At 38.6% G+C, this 24,541-nt stretch overlaps 1 protein-coding gene across 1 annotated transcript in view; it reads right to left on the minus strand.

Annotated features, from left to right (window-relative positions):
- LOC108680191 (large neutral amino acids transporter small subunit 1) overlaps positions 1-24,541 on the minus strand; it is a 42,353-nt gene that overhangs the window by 16,465 nt on the left and 1,347 nt on the right. Inside the window, exons 2-4 of the mRNA XM_018168965.2 lie at positions 11,617-11,688; positions 2,427-2,520; positions 655-699 (exon numbers count right to left, since the gene is read on the minus strand). Of these exons, the coding sequence (XP_018024454.1) occupies positions 655-699; positions 2,427-2,520; positions 11,617-11,688 (211 nt within the window). The remainder of the gene's footprint in view (positions 1-654; positions 700-2,426; positions 2,521-11,616; positions 11,689-24,541) is intronic.

Raw genomic sequence — 24,541 nt, forward strand, 5'->3', positions numbered from 1 at the left:
CTTGCAAGCCTTGCACATAGCCGGTACTCTGCTGCTCGTCATGAGTCAGCAACTTCGGTGTTTCTGTGCGTTTACAAAAAAGCAATATAATTGATTGCAAAAGCATTTCTGCAATATAATGAATTGCAGTTATTTGAAGCAGCACGGGTTGCAACGGTCGTTTACTTGAATGTTCACAACTGGTTTTGGAACACGGAAGCATTTGAGGAGATCGAATGCAGAATTGGATCACTGCACTAGCGTGCCGGCGATGGCTTTGCAGTACTGTCAATTAGAGGCTATCAACAATAGAACATTTCGAAATCCAATCGTAGCGATACTTATGTTAGTTAAGCAAGAAATACTAAAAAGATTGATCGGGTCGGTTCAATTATTTTCAAAGAGAATATGAAAATAACTTTATTGGTCTGTGCAGGTACGCGTGTTAAACCAAAAACATTCGTAATAGACAACAGAAACCTTCGACGCATTCTTCAGGTACGAATAATTGCCAAGCGAGAATAAATAATACAACGACTTAAATACAATACGTACCCAAACCAAAATTTTATTTATTACTAATTATTTCAGAGTAAAATACTTTCATCCTATGCAAGTATAAATAAAGATGTACGATAAAAATATTTCAATACAGGAAATAGAAGCAGTACTCACTTGACCGGCTCCTTTAGTTCTTCTATGACGAAGTTCAAGTAGTTCCTGAAATGGAAAAATTTCGTTCATATCAGGAAAAATTTTATCTGTAGGTTCTAGACGAAGCTATTATATTTGATCCACGCAGCGTTATGTTTAAAATCATCACTTCATAACAGGCGGCGCGCTTCGTGAATTTTTGTATTCAGCTACGATAATTTCATCGCATCCAGCGGATTTTTACTGACAATGTTACTGCATACAGTTGCTTTTTAACCGAATGCTCATACATACAGCTGGATCTTTCAGCTAAATCACTCGGATCCACCTGGTACCGATCAATAAAGAGACCCCAATGCCGAGTTAAAGTCGGTATGGGTACGGGCAAAGGGAACGAGAATATGACGTCATGTGATGACGTCAGAGCTCCCGGAGTAGACTCGTTTTCAATAACCCAGATCCCCTCCAAAGGCTAGACCCGCTTTCAAAGATATTAAAGGATATCTTCGCTCACAATCTAGACAGAAATTAGGACACATCATTGGTTATCATGAACAGTTTCAATGAAAAGAAAATGCATCACTGTCATATCTAGTCACCGAGGGATCATTTCCAGACATTTTCGTTTCGAATGACAGAACAGATTTAATACCGGGCGTTTTACATCAAATCTCTGCAATTTCAATTTAGAAGCATCGCAGAAATCATTCAGTTCATCCTCTGTATGAATGCCTTACATTTAAGGTAAAGAAGGCAGCTTTTTCAAGAGATAATCTGCACCATCAGGAAGAGAAAAGAGTGCGATTCGTGCGTTAATGGAAAAAGTTTTGGTGATGGAATCGTGCAGCTAACCAACTTTTGGGAATTGGGGAGCATCTTCACTAGATTACTTGGGGCATCGACCGCAGTCCCCAATTCTGCCAGAGCATCGCAATTTCGGCCGACTGAATGGAACTGAATACTAACAGAGATCAAACTGTTATCGATCACACTAAAAACTAAATTGTTTATTACGTTTCCATGAATTCAGGTCCTAATTTCCATATCCGTAAATCCTTTAAACCAATCTTCGTCCGCTACAAATCTAATGTTTGCGCTGTGAAGTAAAATTGTGGCCGAGCTTGAATCCTTCGAAATCTTCTTTGACGTAACTGAGAAACATTTTTCCAGACGTCGAGGAAAAGCAATCAAAACTCGGCCGGGGTATAAGAGGACGGAATAACTGAATTATTATGGAGCAGAACGTCTTTATTACCGCTAGGATAATTTGCGATGTACTTGGCGAACCTCAACTATCTTCCATTCCATTTCTTTCTTCATTTAAATTTCAATTGAAAATCAATTGAGTTTAAAAAATATTTGGCACAGTTAATTTTTTGGAATAAATTTTTGAAATGCCCTTTACTCCGTTAGCTTTATGCCTGTCAAAATTATGCAGGGATTTATTTCCACTATGAATTCACTCGTAGCTGATAATTACTCACAAAAACTAATGTTATCTTACACTCATCATCTTATCTCGTCTGATGTTTCGTTTTTACATAAAGCTTACATTCGACACCCAATTGTAGTCACGTGACTTATGTTCACAAAAATTGGTTCCGAGGTTAAATTACCATTTTGCGTGAAATACTTAAGTCAGAGGAGTAAAACAATTAAATTATAAATGATCAATTCTCTAACTAACTAACTTCACTCTTCATAAGCTATCAACGTTACATATTTAGTGATATTAATCCAAAAGCTGAAAAACTCGTTGTCTATAATGTGGCGAAGAAGAAACGATATCTCACCAGCCGTTGTAGGCGAATAGTCCCGAGTAGAAGGATAAGGCTATCTCTGATATGCGGGGTTCTGTGTTAGCGAACGTGAAGTACTCCACATGACCTGCAAGAAGAAACGATTGTACGAGTTAATGGGCGGAAGTACAAAAGAAAAGTCACATAAATTGATGAGAGAATTTTCAAGATAATTGGTCCTTCTTGGATCAATTGTGTGGCGCAGCTGTATCACATCATCCTCATGCAAAAGCGACATACAGCATTTCCGTCAGCAAAAGGTCAACATGTGAGGGCTCAAGGGGACTAATAACTCACGTCAAAGACAAACGAGATTACTGGGGCATTTTTCAACTGCATTGTAAACAAGTTAAACACATATGTAAAAATTGAATTAATTATCACAAGCACATACTTTCTTCTACCGCACATACCTTGATTTTCGTTAAACGTGCGCATAGAATAGGGAGCTCAAGACTTGAAAAACGCTTGTTATTTGGTCTGAATATGTATTAATATAGATTATCTGTATTAATAGAATTAAAATTTTATCTGATATTCTTACTTGCATTGCGAAGCCACACTATTGCGCAAGCTCTTCGAGGAACCAGAATCTGACAAGCATATGGCATTTGAAGTAGTTATAATAAAATCAACTAACTCAGTTCGACTTATACTTTATCTTCTATAGATTTATACTTTATCATTCGAGTATGCCAAAACAATATAACACAATTGAAGTAGAAAACGCTCATACATATAGCTGGATGCTGTAATTAAAAAATTCACAACAAGATATTCTTTCAATCCAGCAATAAAGAGCAATAGAGAGAAATCATGTCAAAGATTAAAACTATTAGAAAATAGGTAAATACCTTCATCAGACATTACGTGTGCCCACAACTTACACGAGTTAACCCAGTTTTCCGTGAGTGCACAGTCATGGGTTAAACGCGCTCTTCCCGTGAGTATGCATTCGTGAGTTAAACACGCAAAAAAGATCTTTTGAGTTCATGTTGAATCGTTCATTACAGGCGTGCATAAGTGACAAGCGACAACATATAGAGCTTATTCCCACTTACTTTTGTTGCGACTCAACATCACAATTAAACTTAAGCAAGATTTGATCAATAAGAAAGTACGTTTGTCTCAAAGTTAAGGATTAGAAGCGCATTTAGTTAGCGCGCGTCCAGAACAGGTTTACATGGTAACCGAGAACTGCTCCCACAACTACGACGGGTTCGAGGAAAGAGCAGAGCTTGAGAAGCGCAGGCCGTGCATTCGGGGAAGCAACAAGAGTGTACAAATAATTTGCCTTGAGATTAATTCTGAGAATAAGCAGCTAAGCAATATTTTAACATACACAAAAGGGTCGCGAGTACGAATTATGTATTTAATTAATTAAGAATTATAAAGTAAGCTAGCGTGGCGATTTTACTTCAATTCTTCCCTTAAATTTCATTTGACTCTTTTGTCTTCGGGTATTTATTATTTATCGTCATCATTCTTGCTCTGAATCTGATTCTTCTTACTTAGTCTCTTTTGCGTGCACTGAAATAAAATTTAATATTGACCTACATAAGCTTTCCAGCCTGGTTTCTTATATTGTACGTAGTCGGTCGAACGTAGGCCCCGTTTCGATACCTGTCTGGAATTCAAAGGCATACTTTCACTCAATTCTCCAGGCTTCGCTATCCCTAATACGGCTATAATTAATGGTTTGAAATACGACCACGTAGGCGGCGCCAGGTTGACGCTATATTTCCAAGATTAAGAGTTTTCTAGTTGATTCAATTTTCCTATTTTAATTTAAAAGTTTTCGTAGTACACTTCATAAGTCTTTTTCTTTTTTGTCACCAACTTCTATTAGAGAACGGAGCAGAAATATGCCACTACAAAAAAATATAGATCTCGAAGTGAAATTTATATAATTCACAAGTGGTTCACGGACAAAGATTTACTTGTAGTGAGCACTGTTTTCTTTTTAGCTTATATGAGCGTCTCTAGACACTTGTGAGCAAACTCGACACGCGCGCACAACGTTTGTTCTCTGTAAATGCAGTCGAGTCTAGACGGATCCATCCTATTACGCCTAGGGTACGATAACGGACAAATTGGTCCCATTACAGTGCGGCTATTTGAGCACAATTTCTTCCCAGGCTGAAGTGTCGACGCATTTTCCATTTTTCCATTGCAATACCTCGCAAAAAAAACTATTCAAGTTTCGCTTTAAAAGGCCTTGTAAACCAATGTGAAACTTTTGTTGACTAGAATATTCACTGTAAAACTAAAAACATTCTAGAAGAATAGTGATCGAAATGGGGGTACTACTTATTCCAGAAATGTTCTGATAGAGTAAATTACTTCACGAAATTGTTTTTCAAATCCGAACAATCCTTACGTTGTCATTCAAATGTCCGCCTCCGGAGAGCTCAATATGTGCATGAACTGTAAAGCTCATAAAGCTTATGAAACTGTTTGAGCGCTTCGTATAAAATAAATTCATGTGGTAATTATAAGTTGGCGTCCGTCAAGTGACCAAAGAGAGTCAATGTTGTTAACCACAAGCCTAGCATTAGATCTCATTTTAAAACCTATGTAAGGCTTTATACCACCTTGCTTTTCTCCAAAAGGGATTTTACGAGTGCAGTCTGTCCTTCAAATGAGCGGGAAACATGCAGGCTTAGGTTGAAACTTATACTCAGGTTATGATCCCGCAGAAAAATTTGTGTACGAGGTTTGTATTCACCAAATGTTTACCAGTAAAGCCTGTCCACTTATTTCGGTCGCCCCAACTGGTGCATTGTTCAACCACTAAGAAACCAATTGAAATAAACAAACACTGTCAGTATCAGATCGTTCATCGATACCGTCTACTTTTCGAAACGGTGTTAAAAATCTTTACGCAAAATTTTCACTCGTGTGAGGAACGTAAAACGAGATACGTTTCCCCAAGGTTTGAACGTTGTTGCGAAACGGCTAAAAAGGATTAAAAGTGAATTTTTCTTACACGTAGCACAGTAGTAAAGGACACCCTTAGTACTAGGATAAACTTGCGCAAATGAGCTGAGCTCAGGCAAAATTATTAGATAAACCCACAAGTGAACCACTAGTGTGCTACGAATGCACGAATGTATATGTATAGATACTTACTGGCTGCTCATGCAGTGATTTTTGTTGCTATAATAAATAAAGCGAACGAAATTTTTAGGGTAAATCTTCACAACTATCATACAGTGAAATTTGGAGCAATCCATGTGTCTTTTCATTGAATGTAAAACAAAACAAAATCGTCCACGAGTGACTGAGAAAATAATTTTAAGTTCAGAACGCTCTTATTTACTATAATTAATTCTAATAATTAAATTTAAAAGTTAAAAAAATTAAATTAAAATTAAACGAATAATTAATGAAAAAACTGTCAATTTTCACAAAAAAATCAAAACTTTTCTGAAAAAATCTATGTTTAAAGCTCAAATGAATGATATATGCACTTTAAATAAAACTGGAATACTTTAAAACATTGACAAATAATCGACCTCGTTTCACACCGGGTCAGCGACCTACTTGAAGGTTAAACATAATACATCTGCAATGAGGTCTTCTACAACCGCATATCTTCGAGACGCATTCATAGCCCCTTCACGACTATACGGCTAAAAAGGATCAAAAATGAATTTTCTTTACACGTAGCACGGTAAAGTACACCCTTATAGTACTCGGATAAACTTGTACAAATGAGCTGAGCTCTGGCAAAATCATTAAACCCACAAGTGAACCACTATAGTGTGCTACGAATGTATGTAGTACTTACTGGCTGCTCAATGATTTTTGTTGCTATCATAAATACAGCGATTGGAAATTTTAGGGTGAATCTTCACAACTATCATAAAGTGAAATTTGGAGCTATCCATGTCTTTTCATTGAATGTAAAACAAAGCAAAATCGTCCACGAGTGATTGAGAAAATAATTTAAAGTTCAGAACGCTCTTATTCAAGTACTATAATTAATTCGAATAATTAAATTTAAAATTTAAAAAAATATTTAGATTAAAATTAAACGAATATTTAATGAAAAAACCGTCAATTTTCACAAAAATTCGAAACTTTTCTAAAAAATCTATGTTTAAAGCTCAAATGAATGATATATGCACTTTAAATAAAACTGGAATACTTTAAAACATTGACAAATAATCGACCTCGTTTCACACCGGGTCAGCGACCTACTTGAAGGTTAAACATAATACATCTGCAATGAGGTCTTCTACAACCGCATATCTTCGAGACGCATTCATAGCCCCTTCACGACTATACAGCTGCCTACATCAAACGATTGAGTAAATACATACCAACATATGTTTACGACTAAGCTTCCTCCAACCATCACAACTGAGCTAACTTAAGGCCTCTATTGAGAGCAGTGGATCCGAAGGATACAGTTTGCAGCAGCGCACTCATGTCTCGGTCATCGTAGGGAATCATAAATCACTATAGTTGTCGAGTTAATTGGTCATTGCGCAACAGTAATGGCTGCACGTCATGTTTATGTGTGGTAACACTTTAACCAGAGTAGGTCAGTTTACATCGCCATAGATGAATCATTCGTAACCTTCTCTTGCCTAGATAGGAAAAGGATAAAATGCAAAGACGCTTCAACTGAATAATTTTTGTGTTCATGTACGTCACCGAAATGAACTCGATGGCTGGTAGAAAGCGTAGAGCAATCCGAGAAATAAACGCCTCTCACATTACTAATATTTGTGCTGCGTAACATTGTTAAAACCGGTACCAGGTTTACCTATCCTTTGAAAAATTGGTTATGCGAAGATTTATTGACCGCAATTAGGGCTATGTTATCAGTCAGAATACTAATGAGATACTAAAAGAAACGTGCTCAACTTACTTCATGTCCGGTGTGAAATTCAAAGCTTGAACGAGCAGTGTTAATGTACTGTCTGATAGGGTACAAGTTAATATCAAATATTCGTTTAAGGCACGCATATGGTGTGACTATGTTACGAATTTCAGCTATGTACGAGGTCTGCGCTCACGCGCGAACAGAGCGAAGCCTTGCCTTTACTTATGACTCTTATTGTGTAATCCCAAGCATTCTACAGAGGCAAATAAATACAATTGAATTACTAAGAATTCTACCTAGCAAGCTTTTGAAAGAAGGTTTTTAGACACGGAAACCAGACTTTAAACGTATTTTAATGAGTGACGCGACCTCGATCATCAAAAAAGGATGAAACGGTTTTATACGGTGGACTAAAAGTTTTATACGCTAGTAAAACTAGCGTATTTATACGCTAGTAAAAAAATATAACTCAGTACTCACTGCAGTGAGTGACAGAGAGCGCATTTTCTCGTCTCGACGAAAACGTGAAGTCACGGACGGACAGACGGACATGGCGAGCACAATTTAGTGCATTTTTTCCATAAATGAGAAAATGCGCTAAAAATGAAGCTTGGCTCTTGGAATGCAACCGCGACTAAGACAATCAAAAAGTTCAGGCAAAAAGTCAAGTTTACTTCTCGCACACTGGTAAGCGAGCTCGCTTAGCTTGACCTTCTATAAAAGACAATAGTTCGTACAAAACTTAATTTTACTATTTGGACATAGTTTAAGCTTTCGAAAAACCGCGTTCAATCCAGAACACCTGAACCCTGCGCTCTTTTACTACAGGGCCAGATCACCTCAAAGCTGAAATAACTCCGCACTATATTACTCTACAGAAGCCAAGGTAATTCAGAGCAGCGTGTGATGTTAGGAAACTCAATGTGAGCCCGCGAACACCTCAGAGTATGAACGTTAACCCAAATGGGGTACGTAGGTGATACATATGGTAAATACTATGCTAGGCTTGAATTATCGAAATATGAAATATTTAGCGATTTAATTCAAATATCATCAATGATGCAAGTGGGTAGCAATGAAGAGGCGTTTGTCAACCATAATTAAAAAAAGCCATTCATTCAGAGGCTTATTTACACGCAAAACACATGAACACGCGGATTCATGAAATACAAATTCGGAAACGAATTATTTGTGCTAATAACTAGCAATAACAATCCATTCCCCATTTTATTCGGTTTAACAACAGCAGTTTTCGATTTATAACAGCCTTAATATAAATTTTTTGAGCTTTTCCCATTTTTTGAGCTTTTTCGTAAAATGCAGTTATGGCCAAGACGAAGCCCAAGAACTGAGGTTTTATACAAAATTTGCCGTAATTCGCGATAGTAGATCAACGAAGCAATCAACCAACGTGAAACACTTTCTGAAAAGTAGTTGGTTACTCGATTAACTCAACTGGTACGGTATTTAACCTTAGAAATTCGGATATCGGTTGAAGCATCTCGATCTGCAGGATGGAGCACAAAAAATTGCATCTCACGTGCAGGCGGCGACCGATTGCTGGCTCAACTTTTTTGTTGGTAAGTGCAGGGCAATTTTGTGATCTGCAAACATGATCTTGCAAGGGTATCATTTGTCTGTCTGGCAGATCGTTGACGGGTGATGCAAGATCTTCATGCAAGCATCTTAAGCGTTGGCCCGAGGTAGGAATAGCAGAATTTTACAGAGCACGCTACGGGACAGCTAGGGAAACCAACACATAAGCGTTCAACGGAGCCCAAAACATTATAGTTTGGTTCAAAACATCCCGAGAGGGGAGGTGAATAAAATGGCTGGTTGAGAAATAATTTGTCAGACCAAGCATAAAAAATATAATTTCCGCTCGTGCATGAATATTTCATATATCACTAACCCCTATTCACATCCCTTGAGAGATCGGTATGGCAGAGTTCTGAGCTACAGCTACATAATTTACCGTTCATGGTAATGAATACGAAGCGTCCAATTGAACGGATGAGCACATCAGCGCAGTAGAGTGTATCTGAATTATATTCGATTAATTTATACCATTATAAAGTCTAGGCAACAAGCTTGGATGGCTTGCACTTTAAATTTGCAAGCGAGCCGGATTGGGATTCCTAAGATGCTATCGGCGCCATTGAGGGATTCTCATTAATATCAAACGCACGGATTTCCCGTTAGTTGGAAATCTCATTTAAAACCAAGGACTGTGTGATTCAAATAAAATATGCTGGCAATTACGAGTCAGCCTACAATATGTGTACAAACATTCCAAGAATTATGGCGACGATATGAATATGCGTTTAGTTCAGGTACACTGCACACTGTTCAGGCACACTGTAATGCAATATTTTGTAGTGGAAAGATTCGGATACCATGCATCGAAAACAATCGTCTAACTGGATCAAGGCACCATCAATGGCTGTATTTGAAATCCATGATAACATTTGACTGCACGTACCGCATTTGAATGATGGTGGACGGAGCTGTCGGTATACAGGCATAGCCGTGATATGTCAAAGCGACGACATCAGAGGCGATCATGTCTATTACTGAGGGTTAACGAGGCGTGCAAGAGCGTCGACTGCATGGTTGTGCTCATATATTCATTATTTTTACCTCAATGGCATGCACTTATCTCCAAGTTAAGATGTTTTCAGTGAGAGAGACATGAGTTTAGCAAACAATTGAAAGGAATGTTAATACCATGGTCACAAATACGGGGGTGAGCTCTCTTTCAACGCAGCATATACTCGCGTCACAAATTAGGATTAAAACACAATTGTGTATTTACTATTTGAACATTTTAACCTTTAAGCATATTACTCCTCTGACGTGAATTATCACTATGTATTCTGACAAACTATACACTACGTCTTGCGCGATGCTTACGCAAAATTGACGAGTGAATGTCCCTTGCAAGTAGTAATAGTCGCGCATCTGATACCAGAACAAAGGCATTACTAGATAATACTTTGCTTTGACAGCTCTCAGAGTTAGATTCGAATACGATTTCAGAGAGACATGGTTATGAATAGCGTTACTCGAGGCAAAAATAATCATGATATTCAATCGAACCTATGACGACAGAGTTCAGCCAATCTGAAAACTTAATCGAATGTAATTTTTGCGGTGGTTTAAGCCGGACTGATACGCCAAAACTTCAAACTTGTAATGCATACAATTTGTCAGCTGACAAACATATATGTTAGAGATACTTTTACAACCATATTTTGGAAAGGTCGAGTGTGCGTGAATACAATTAGGAAGTTAGCTAAAATGTAAATAGTGTATTATTTTCTCATTTACATTCACTAGATACGATTTTTTATTATTCTTAAATAGCCAAGTGAGTGTGAATCCAATCAAAAAGTTTCAAATATTATGTATCAAATAATTTTTTCTATGTCATTCCATAGCTCATAAGTTCATCCAGGAGTTGACAGTCACCGATATGAGGAAGCCGACCAGAGATCAAAGCTAACGTTCCACCATCCAACCCACACAGCCTCTATAGTGGGCACTTCCATTCTATGCAAACCACGTACTTGGGCATACTTTGAAAAGTTTTCTGCTGGTCCCAAAGTGCCATGGTAACAATGATGAAAATATGAATGTATGAGAACATTTAAAGAGTTGCTGTCAATATTAGTTCCCTGGGAGTTTACGATGCGAATAATTTTTGCCCTGTAAACAATAAACAAATAAGAACAACATGGCGAACTACATGTGGTACTAGAAACATGGCGCACGAGCCCCTCCAAGTAATTAATTCTCCATTTCTGGCATAAATAATTAGACCGCTCGCCATCTAATGACAGACTACTTATCATAGCAAATAAGGGAACATTACACGACTCTCAATTAACTGCTCTTAGCTCATCAAAGGCTGCGTACTCACACCAACACCAGTCACACCTAACATCATCACTTTGTAGCACATAGAAACATAAAAATGCCCCACAGCAACACACATAGCACCTACATGGCCTCATATAGCAGCAAGAGAGGCAGGAAGGCCGCATTAAGAGGCGCCTGGGAACCGACAAGAGATGCAGCAGGCGAGTGACTGTTTTTACTGCCACGCCGGTGCTGTTGCATTTACTATTTTATGGACAAGCCGATGCTGCTTCATTTACTGTGTTGGTACGAAAGTCTCACCTCTGCAGAGCTGACAAGAGACGAAGGCCTCACCTCTGCAGAGATGACAAGAAACGAAGGCCTCACCTCTACAGAGCTGACAAGAGACTAAGGACTCACCTCTGCAGAGCTGACAAGAGACGAAGGCCTCATCTCTGCAGAGCTGACAAGAGACGAACGCCTCACCTCTGCAGAGCTGACAAGAGACGAAGGCCTCCCCTCTGCAGAGCTGACAAGAGACGAAGGCCTCACCTCTACCTAATCGCATCAAGCGGGAAATACTGAAATCGAAAACGATATGAATACCAACAAATTAGTAATTCGTAGTTGTGTCCTTCACTGCTGATACTAAATTCAGACATTTTCAGTAAGAGAAAAATGCAGACCTCGTATGAAATGGCTAAATGCTGACTTTTTGCAGACCGTTCAGACCTCATTTGTAAACTCTAGGCCACATCGGTGAACTTCAGACCTCATCTGTACAGTTCAGACCTCATCTGTAGGGTTCAGACCTCATCTGCACTAGCATCACATGCAGGTCTTCGTGACCTTCTATGTCCGTCCAGACCACAGCTGCTGATCACGATCAGACGTAATCACGAGTGCCGCGAGAGGCCCGAGGGGCGGCCCAGAAACTCGTTTAACGCAGCACCTTCCATTATGAAGCCCTTACTGGGCACGCAGAGGCGGGGCAAAATAAAGGGAACTAAGAATCTGCCACAGCACTGCCAAGGCCAACAAACGAAATGTTCATCTTTTTATTGCTGGTCAGTTTAGGTTATTGATGAGATATGGAAGCAGGACTAAATTTAACAAAAAAGGAAGTTTTCATGCAGAGGGCAAATTGATTTCTTCCAGCGAATGACGACAAGAAGTCATCTCTAGTTCAACTTTATGCAGAAACTGATGAGACGGTCTTCAATATTTCACAAGCAACATACGCTTCGATTTCGGCCATTATCTTTTGCTGAGGTCAGCTCCCAAAATGTAAAGCAAATCTCGGAAGCTCTCAAAACTGGTCGGAATCAAAATCTCGACTCTTTTCGTGAATTCATTCACAATCAAAAATAAAACACATTTCAAGCAAGCCTAATAAGCTTTTACGAAAGTTTTTCGAACAACAGCAAATTAGGCAAGCTCACTCCGCAGCAAATGTCAATTTAAAAACTTGAATGCAAATACTTTTTGCCCCTTCCAAATCTCGTCATTAGAAGTCAATCAGAATTGCCAATCCCTGAAATCGATCTAATGACAGGAAAACTTTAAAAAAAAACTAGGGACCAAAACAAAAGGATGGAAAGAAAGTTACATTGAAGTGAGGTGATAGCCTGATGCCTTGTCCTATTGACAAATTTAAGGTTAAAATTTGTCAGAGTTAGTCTTCAAAAATTATTAGCGTCAAAATGCTAGGAGCAAAATAGCTGCATTTCTATCTTTAAAAATTATTAGCGTCTAAATGCAAGGAGAAAAATAGCTGCATTTCTGTCCAAGTAATTTTGTCGAGAGTATTTTTCCATTCATAGCTTTCAAAGTGGTGAAATTGCACTAAAACTTTTTTAAATCTCTCCAGTAAGACATCGTGGTTAGACTGCTTTAACGTATGATAAAATCGAAAGCATAACAATTTGTAGAAAAAAAAACAGCAAAAATATCCCGATCGTAACTTCGCGAAAGCGTTCCGAGTCTCCAAATGACGAGACCGCAGCACGTCCACGTCACCGACTATAGAGTGACATGCAGTGAATTTGAACGTCACAAGCGTAATCCGCTGACAGCGAGGTGAACAGGAACAGGTCACGAAAACTACGGTGATCGTGAGCTTCATGGATGCTGAACTTGTTCGAGTTTCACTAGTGAGGATAGCACGTCAACTTCCAACCTCACGATGGACTGGCTTGTGAACATAAGGTGGTTGCATAATTCGATCTGAGAATAAGTCGTTGTAATTATGGGTTGAGGATAAAATTCATTATCGGGTCGTATTTACCTGTATACGAGTTTTTAGCACATGGTGAATTCAACCCCTGTAAGTGTAGTCATGCATTAACTAATAACGTAAAAACAAAAACAACTCAAAAAATAATTATTGTATTGTCAATGCCTGAATATCTTTACTCACAAAGCCAGAAGTCCGAAATATATATTTATCGTTCGCGTTAAGGGTTACTAAGGTTTAGGTTGTAACTATTTTCTTTTTAATCCGGGATAACAAGGCCAGAAGTGCATGGGTCCAAGCTATGCACTATCACTATCAATGCAAGAGGGTTGGTAACTATTACATCCATTACAAAAAGAAAGTCTGTATTTTAAAAGGATTGTTAGGAGCATATATTGAGTGTACACATAATAAATACGTCGAATGCATTTTCGTTTGAATAAAGATTATTTTTTCACAATATACGAGTGCGAATGTAAGAAATATTCCTGCCGTTTAGCCGCTAATCAATGAAAACGAAAAATTGGTTCTGTGTTGGCAATTCTGCTAGAACACGCAGTGACAATATAGATTACCTGCTTCATTTTATCATACAACTACAGAGAGATTTACAGTTGCTTGCGCTTCTGGTCAGGATGCATACATGAACAAATAAATTGACAGAGAAGTCTTACAAGACTGAAGCCTCACGCTACTCCATGGGATCGAATAGCGTCACGTGATATATGACTGACTGAGCTCTATACTTAATTGGGCTTAGCGTTAGCAGGCCACTGAAATTTGAACCATTGATTGAAAATTTAGTTATTCAACAGTTAAATGAGGATCGATTTGTTAAAACCAAATATAAGCAATCTGAACAGAAATTTCAGTCTGCTACCATGATGTCATCACAGCTGCAATGTTCAGCAGTAGTTTACTAAGAATGCAAGGCAAAATAGAGCTTTCGACGTCACCTTTGAAAAGGCGTCAACACCTTTTTCCATTGGGCTCGAGCTCATCGGTAGCAGCTGCATCAAATATTAACGAATGTTATATCGTGAATTTTTCATTTTGTAAAATGGTCATTCATGCCTGAGCAGAACTGACGTCATTGAATTATAGAGCCATGGCGTCGACAAGACCAGATAAGATATAGATAACATCATAAGTCCTATCATACCACCCTACCGAACACCAGCATCGGGGTCACTGCCATGCTTGTAAGACATAAAATTCACCTTGAATGTAAAAATAAAGTTTTGATATAATAATAGCTTATATTAGTGGCAACCAGCGAGCTGCGGCATGAAAGTTGCCATACTTAAATCTTGCTTTCCAAAATGATATGTCGTTGTACTACTGCAAAAATCATCCACGCACATAATCTAAAACAAATGATCGTTGCAGTTGTAAAAACTTTATGGTTATGTCACCAGGAGCTAGTCGTTCCTATTGTAGCTCAATCATTTGGTGCAACACGCATACAGCAAAACATGTCTCAGATGAAAAATTGGCCAAGCTGAACGAGATTGGTCGCACCTTGAGTACCTGGAACACATTAATTAACATACGTGATACATTTTTCTGCAAGAAAGTGACAAAATTTCTTAAGCTAATTTTCAGAATTATCAGGTTCAGTTCAAGACGTTGAACACATCTATGATATGATCCTGAATGTCTTGCCATGTTTTCGTCCAGACTCTAGAGGAAGCTTGCCAGCTTTCATCAAATCTGAGACGAGTTCTAAGTGCGAATATTCAAGCTTGGCGACAGCAAACAAGCAAACAGAATTTCCCATCATTCACATTTGCAACACATGACTCAGCACTACGCATCATTCTGCCGCAGCGACAGGCGTCACTCGTTTAAAAAACAAAGCAAGTTATAGTGCACGTGAGGTAGCTGCACAAAAAAAGGTCAGCGTGTGATACACCGGAAGCTTTAAATAAGCTTCGGTCACTAGCGGTGAGCCTAACTGGCTTGATGAACGTTTGGTACTTTTTCGGGAATTCGTTTTACTCGTGCAATTGTTTCAAAAATATTTTAAATCATTCAGTATTGCCCTCTTTTCACCGTCATATTCCTCACTTAAATCCGTAATTTTTATATCCTTTGGCTTTTGCAGAGTTTATCTAGCATAAATAGACAGTCACTTATGTTTCAATTTTACCACCAATAAAATCTATTCATTATGAAGAACGAAATATCAAAAATATAACTTCACTTCGCCGATTAGAAATAGTTTCTATAGTTTTTAAATAGTTCAAATCCTGATATTTTACTTAGATGGTCATCAAGCCATAACAATGCATCGAGTATTTAGGAATACCATTGAGATTTCGTGCTTTCCAACTACCGTTAAATGTTGATAAAACTACTCATTAACTGGACATTTCTAACGTCTTAATGGACAAAGCGAGAAATGATTACCTACTCTGATTGTACAAAGGATCAAATACAATGATCAGGAATAGACAAAATACCCTGCGTTATAAGTTAAAGTAATTAACGTAAATACTATCGTCTCGCGGAGTGAGTATCATAAATATTGTTCATGAAGTGCTAAGCGATAAAGGGGACGTGAAGATGCGGTGTACTCTGTACACGTGTCCGTGAGATAAGCCCTAATTTGGCCCCTGACCTGCCTTATCAGACCGAGCAGACTGGCGGGCTCAGGTTTGGCGCGAAAATGAGCCGCCGCTAGAGTCCGATCTCGTAAATGCGGTTCTAGATTAAAATTAAAACGGCAGCATCGTAAATTGATGAAGGGCTATTAGCAGGCGATAGTTTTATTATTACTAATTATTGTCGAGTGATTTTGATAGGTGGGATAACTAATTGTTATCGACTAACTTTGATAGGTGGGACTAATTATTGTCGAATGACTTGATAGGAAGGAAAAGTTAAATGTAATAATTGTGTATTGTTCATTCATGATATTAATAGTGTCATGCCATTAATGTTGTTCATGAGTCGGGGCAGAGTAGTATAAAGTAAAATTGGTGTGGACAATTTTAGTGTGTGTACTAATGCAATTGCCTAATCGTGATACTGCAAGTAATGTTACTAGTGTGGTTCACAATTTGGATACAAATGTGCTATCAGGCGAGATTAATTCAAGTCAGAATTTGAGATATGACGATGAGCGTCTAGACAGTCTACGTCTGGCAGCTGAGCTCTTCCTTGTCTGCCGGTGCAGCTTCAAAAGTTGGTGCGAATTTTTATACGAATTTTCATACGGCGAAAAACTACAAGATTAAAAGCACGTAATACAGGAAATGATTCATCGTACAACAAAATAAATAAACCCATAAACATTCCATAGGCGGACAAGTACACTACAGCCAATAAAGATTTTACATCACAGTGTTATAACTACTTATTTAATATAACTGTAATGAAAATTTCATGAAATGGAAGTTCCCCGACAGAATATTCCAAATCTCAACCTAAATAATTCTCGATTTTGTGCTTCAATAACACAGCCGAGGTTCCAAATTACAGAAAAATTTTGATGTGAAAATATAAAGAAGACGATAGATAACACTTTTGTATCTCCTAGACTCTAGAGCATGAATATTCTTAAACCTCGAAAACTAGGGGCTTCCCCGTGCCCGCTTTTCCGGAGCAACCAGGTGCTGTTGATTGAAAGACCTACTAGCTCCCGAATGTCGTAACCTCGTAGGTATTAATACACGTACCGTACATGTAGACCGTAAAATAAGTTGGTACGTATGAATTAACTCCCGGGCGAAAATTTCAAATTTTACTCGATAGTTAAAAACTCGTTATTGGGAAACGAAATTTTTGCATTTTGAAGATATTCGTAACAAAATGAGCCTAATTTAGAATGACAAAAAACTTCTCTATCAACCAAAATCAAGTGACTTTTACCGTTTACGAAAACTTTATTATTTAGGAATTTTCAAAGCAAAACATGTAAAATCTATGAACACTCTGATGTCCACACACTATAAAAGTTGGAGCTCGAATATTTTAAATAGAATCTACCAGAGCACGAGTCACAAGAGAACCGAAAGTGCCATCGCATGCTGTCCAGAGGTTTTACAATATGTGACACTTACACTTAAGAAAAGGCTAATGCGTGTTATTTCATGCTAATCTGGAGTTTTATTGCGTAATGCAAGTGTCATTTCACATTTAATGAGAGTAGTTCTCCGCGCACTTATAACTGATGCTGTTTCATGCATGACTTTGTTGTTTCAATTGTAACCTAAGTTTCACATGCACCACAAGTTGCTCCACAGATTACAATCGCTTCGTGACGTGCAAGACGTTTTTGCACGTGGACCATGACATTCAAACCGCTCGTCATCTGACGGGTTCTCCAATCGTGCATGAGCAGCAGCGGTGGCAGCAGCGCGCCAGATCAGCCAGCTTCCTGCCGCTCCTGATAACCAATTAGCACCGCCACCCGGCCACCATGCAGCCTAGAGGTATCGTACTGTCCTCACCTGCTTATGTGCAATGATGGATCGGCTAACACTTTGAGCTGGTGGCGATACGATCGTCGGAGTGACTTGACTGGCAAAGTTCTAACAACAAAATTTACATTCCAGCAACGTTACTAATGTGAGGATTAAAAGAAAACCGCTGTGAAACGGTCTGAACCACGTGCCAGCTAAGTAACACTTTCCTATTTTCCATAATGACGCTGCAACACCATGGCGGCAAAGTTATCACCTAATGGCAATATCTAAATTTTTCAAAACAATGTTCCTACATTTCTACATCGCATAACTTATGAGCCGGTTACATTATCAAACATTTATAGTAGATTTCAGGCATATTCACATTTAAGTGCGGCTCACCGGCTCTTGCCCTGTGTTCACCATATACTTATTTACCAATTAAGTCTGAAGTTTTTTCGTTGAAGAACGAATGACATGAATAGGTTGTTAAGAGGGTTATCTTATCAATCGGAAGTAATCATCTTATGAAGGTAATCAATCATCTTATCATAATTGCTATAAAAAAAACCTTGTCTTCTACGGCTACTCTGATCAGTCGCCGTCTTTTCTGGACGCTCCTAATTTATCGATCAATGAAATTTGTCAAATATTTTGGAATTTTACGATTAATTTGAGAACATAATGAAATACAGAAGTTTGCATGGTACCTACGCATTTACCAATCAACCTTAAAATGAGCTCGAAATTGAATGTTCAATATTATCAAACCGAATATGAACACTGAATTCTTCATGACCTCTTGTTACTGGTCCTAATACATTAAAAATTACATAGTGATTACGAAATATCTACGACAATCGAAACAAAATGTTATATGATTGAATTAAAAGATGGTCTAGACATCCAACCTGTACCCAATGAAAAAGAGTTTTCAGTAACAACAATCAAGTTTCATATTTTTTGACATCTATCAGTTAAATATCAGTTTTACTAGGAAGAGGTGTAATTTTGAGTCAAGAACGGTGTTTCTGACGAACGAAAGCCTCTTCACAGCCTGATATCATAATAATGACGAAGGCCTTCATTATTAGAATATTTTGTATTTAGCGACCGAAATTGTAAGTAAATGGAATTCTATAAGATCAAAATTATTGAAGGTACAAATTAATTTCATCTCCACATTTATCATTACTAATATTTAAATCATGTTGACGCACTTGTGTAATTTTCTGTGATTCAATATACTTCCTTGATATAAATTAACAAGCACCAGCAGATATCTCGCCGCGCCCAGCAGAGTACCTGCAGGTCTGCCACGCACCAGTCTGCATTTAAAACGTCACTGGCAGGAGAAAAATTGCAATTCGAGATACAGCGCTGCGACGTCGGTGCTTCTTCAAGAGAAAATTCAGAATTAAAAGTAGGATATCAGACCATTCTATCAATAAACGGTTTATTAACTGGAGAAGTTGTCAATAACTATTGCCAATTTTTATTCATCGTATATGCAATAAAAAAATCAGAAATTGTATGGTCTGCTGGAGTTTTGCGGCGCGTGGTTGGTGCGTAGGCTGGCAGCGAAATTTTAAATCAAATCAAGTGACGAGTTTGTACTACGCAGAACTCGTGCTTGTAACGACTGGAGGTGAGCCAAAACAGCGACGCACACCAACAGTGCACACAGTCCGAGGCAGACGCAAACACGAGTATCTATTTCCACACACGAGAATATGCGAGCAGACAAGGAAGTATGACGAGCTTTCTTCAGCAAATTCATTACTCAATCGTAAATATTTGCTAACTCACAACCACCGCTGAAGTCCATTCATGTGCGCGGTAACATTCTGGGTAAACATTTTAAATTTTGCCAAAAATCTACAGAGAACGTGTACCGGTAAGTTTGAGACAGATACTGAAGAGGTTTTACGATATGTCACTAGCAATAAAGGCGGGCGTAGGATTACTATCCCCATGAAAATTACTGGTGCTAGTATACACGAGAGGTACTCTGTACTCCGCAGATACCTGTAGCCAGCACATCATAAGATGATGCGTTAGAAGAATTTGCATTGCAAGGGTGATGAGTGAAGTTGATGAATGATACTCAGCACATGCATGGTATAATGGACCTGGTCTGCACGCAACTGTCCTAATGGTCAGATGTTGCATGAGCAAGCACAAAATGAGAAAACCATAAAACGCATTCACCGAGATATTGGTGAAGTCTTCACGCAGCGGAAGTATCACAAAAGATGAATATTCAGCAATAAAATTACTAAAGCACTATTGTTACGAGCATGCACAGCCTTTGGCCCAAAACACTTCTTATAACACGTAATCAGTGCTAAAAAAACATCAGGAAAGCCACAAGTAAATCAATGAAGAAAACATGGGCCAGAACAAGTTATTAGAACCACAACCGCACTGTGCTGAATAATATGGGCAGTAATTAAGCCAAAATCTTCACAGACAAAAAATATTCAAACGTTGAATCACTAGAATGAAAGCCATAGAAAAAATTAAACAGTCATGCCTGAAGGCACTTCTGCCTCTTGTAAGAATACACACAAGAATTTTGTGAAAGGAAAGGCACTCAAAGTGACAGGAATATCAGGCAGGTAGACGAGTCCACTCAGTTAATAAATGCATAGAGCACCAAGACTACGCAGTCCTTCGAATTCAGGTGGTAGGTTTCACACCCAGACCGTCGAATTGCCAGCTTGTGGTCAAAAACCGTCCCTTATCACTCACTATGGAGATTTAGTCCTCGGAGCAAGTTTAGCTGAAAGGCTGAAGGACTCGAGTCTCGATGCTTCAAACAGATTTGCGAACATGAGTTTTTCAAATACAGTAAAGGAAGAGGGTAGATTCCAAAACAGTCCATAAAATTTAGTTGCAATGCTAAAAAATACAATGGTTTCCTCCACCTAAGGCGTAAAATGTCGCGTAAAATAATGTGCAAATAATCACGCGCCATCGCCAAATACAATTCAAGACCTTTGACTAAATTGTGCTTTTGATTCGCGAATAGATGTGAAGCATTATGGCTGCTCATTTTAAAATCGAAGAATTCTAAGAACATTATTCCGAATCTCCATAAAATCGCGAATAATAAAGATCGTAACTGAAACAAACGCACTGATAGAACTTGAAACGTTTTATAGTTTAATGTTTATGTAATTTGCAGATAGATTAACAAAAAAAGACAACGTAACTAACAACAGAAATACATGTATACAGGAAAATTTTTGGGATAAATCATCAACGACGAAGAAACAATTTATAGCTATTTATTGCATGCTGAAATAAAGTGGTTAAGTGTACAATGCTAGCAGAATGAAGATAAGCTAAAGTGCTAAACGATGCACAATTATTCTTTCATTAATGTTTACAGTCAGCACAAGCGCCGCCACACTTGGCTAAGTTGACTTGTACACAAAATGCTGTGCGTGGCACGTCACGTTTCAAGCGATGCAAAAGTCACTATACCCGAGTGGTGTACCGTCGCAAACATACCTTAATTAAGATAATCGAATAGATTAACCAATATGTCCTAAAATCTAAATCAACACTGAGCACATTCAAACAAAACTAACTTATCTTTCCGGCAATTAATAATTTGTGAACCGTCATTTTAAATTAAAGTTAGTTGTCACGGTGACTCGGATTGTCATGACAGCATTTCACGCTTCGCTGATCTGAATCGATCCGTGATTCCAGGACAGAAGCGGCAATTGGCGCTCGTCTGCTAGGTCTCTATATCGACGTCTCGCGCGCACCACGCCGGCTGATGAAATAGCGCTGCTCACGGCGTCATGTGCCAAAGGTCATCGACCTGTGCTTCACTCTCAGTGTTTTCACATACCAGATTTTGTGAAACCAGACCACACCAGATAAGATGATTGATTACCAGACCAGACTGTGAAACCAGACCAGACCCTTTTCACATACCAGACTTTCAACAGTAATTTGTAAAAATGCGTACACCAAGTTCCCAAATGCGCATCCGCGACTAAATTTTATATCGACTATAGTCTGCGACATTCAATCTATAGTTCATTATAAAACTCGATTTTTATAATCAAATTACTCCCATAAATGAAGCTCACATGAATTTTCGTCGTGAATGCATCGCATCAACTACAATATCTCATCGTAATTATCGTTGATTGAATCACGACTGTTTCGATCACATAACAAAAATTAGGATCACTTAAGAACACATCACATAACTTCGAGCAAAGCAACGACGAAACGTGTCATGTCGTAGGTCAGTAGCAATGATACCCGCCAATTCAGGAACGCGACATGGCAGCTCAACTCGCCAGACGACGACAGAGCTGTTGGCCGTTGAAATGCTTGAGCTTCCGCTACTCTAAATTTAGCTACTTTGCACGCGGCAGCGCGAGTACTCGGTTTACGGCTCACGTTTCCGCGATTCACGTCTATACCGCAACCCTCGCGCCACGTGTCGATGACGACACGTGACGTACGATATTCGAAATACAATACGTGAAGAGTACTAGAGTACGATACGTGTAGAGTACTGAAGTACGATACGTGCAGAGTACTAAAGTACGATATGTGTGGAGTACTAGAGTACGATACGTGTAGAGTTTTGCAACACAATGTAGGCTTTTAATTTTGCCAGATTAATTCCCATACAGAATACGTGTATAAATTGCTTCATTTATTTGAATAGTCATCACGCGTTCCTCAGTCTTTTTCATCCCCGCGCTACGATTTTTTATCATGAATAATTTGTTATCGTTTCCCTGTGTCTTCAAACTTACCAATTCTCATAGCTATCAATTTCACCATGCACGTTCTCCACTTCGCTTTCCATTTCGTCCGAGGGCTCAATCTGGTTCGTTTAATTCCTGCTTTTCCAAGACGTACCCATCGTTCATACTATTTAATTCATCAACTGCTCCCTTTCTACGTCACAATCTTCTTAGACATCTCCACTAACCGAGTTCTTGCATCTTTTTCCGTTCGCTCTCTTCCTCTAAAAGGTCATTGAAAACAACGCACGTTTCTCAAATCAATATCGTCTTCATACCATGACCTTTGGAAGTTTCCCTGGTCATATCGTACAGACTTCTCTTTCCAAGATGGAGGAAAAGAGAGGCTCTCTTTCCTCACGTGGCCCGGCTTCGTCCGTCCCACGCAACCAACAATCGATCCTGGGCCGCCCATTCCATGGCTGAGCCTACGTCCCCACTCAGCCAACTCAAAGGCTGCGGCGCCCAGCCACTTTCAACTACCATGAGTGGCCATGACTAAACGTCAGGACTGGCACTTCTTAACACCGTGACTAAGCCCCAAGACGAACACTTTCTGTTATGTTGACACTTCAATCTCTTGAACGGAGCATCCTCCTCGTTAAATTGTCATCACGGTTAGTAGTGCTGTTTTAAAAGCAAAATAGGCTCATTAATAGTTTCGATACGCAACTCTATTTCACTAACACTTCGCATTACTAAAAACAAACAGAAATGTTTGTTGATATGAATTTGAAGGTCTGAATGACATAACGATCCAATAATACTGGGAAATCGGCAATTGATTTTAAGCAAGTCAGGCTGTCGCAGAGATGGGGACTGCCACTATGAGAATGATGGCGGTGATCATGGAAATGATGGATAGTAGAGATTTTACATTTATTTCAACCTGGTGATATTCAACTTAATTAATTGCTCATATTGAGGTTGGCCCCATTGTTGAAGATGCAAGGTAGCTTGCAGATAGATTGACAAAAAAATAGATCGACGAAAAAAACTAACATAACTAACAAGAGAAATACATGTAATGTATAAAAGGCAAATTTGGGGATAAAACATGAACAACGAAGAAACAATTTATATTTATATCGACAAACCTTCGCCTCTTGTATTATTAGTTGCAAATGCACACCAGTTTTTAATATTCTTTCAACCGTAGCTTTTTGGGCAATAACCGTATTTATATATCGTTGGTATACGTCAATAACGAGGAAAAACTATTCTACTGTATTAAAAAAAGTTGAATTTACATGAAAAACAATGTAAACATAAATCCACGGAGTACAATAAATACAAAAGTTTTTTTTTAAATAACTTCTAGAATTTAGATTTGACCTAGGCAAGAGGTCAAAATATTATGCAATCAAATAGACACACACCTATAGGAAATACAATACATTCTCATATTCACACTCCATGCTTTACCCATCTCCAACAATTACGAGAAAAGGCGCAAAAAAACTCAATAAACGGTTAGTGCCAAAAAACTATGGCTGAAAGAATAAGAAAAACTGAAGTGTATTTGTAACTAATAATACTGGAGGCGAATGTTTGTCGAAAAAGCAAGTTAGGTGTGGGCAGCTGGCGGGCGAGGACTCGCGAAGCCGGTAGCGGTCTCACGCGCAATCAATACCTACGGAAGTAAAGAAAGTCTATGCGACTTGTATCGAGTACACCGTGGGAAATAACAGTAACTAAATCGTGGCGAATTATTACAGGAAACATTGTTAAATATTTAGAATTAATCTAAACAAATATTATGTTTGAAGAGAAGTAGAAGTTTTAAACTACCGTAGCACGATTCTGCGCACTAGAAGCCGCGGATAAAGTACGAATAACCTAATACGAGATAAATTGGTCAATAATGCAGCTTAAAAAATCTCGACAAGCGATGGATAGCTGAATGGCCGCTGTCGCAACCTTTACTCCAGGCAGAAATAGAGGCACCACAGCTGGATAGATAAATCAAGCACGCG

Source organism: Hyalella azteca, unplaced genomic scaffold (assembly GCF_000764305.2).
Source record: "Hyalella azteca isolate HAZT.00-mixed unplaced genomic scaffold, Hazt_2.0.2 contig14278, whole genome shotgun sequence".
Classification (NCBI taxonomy): Eukaryota; Metazoa; Arthropoda; class Malacostraca; order Amphipoda; family Hyalellidae; genus Hyalella; species Hyalella azteca.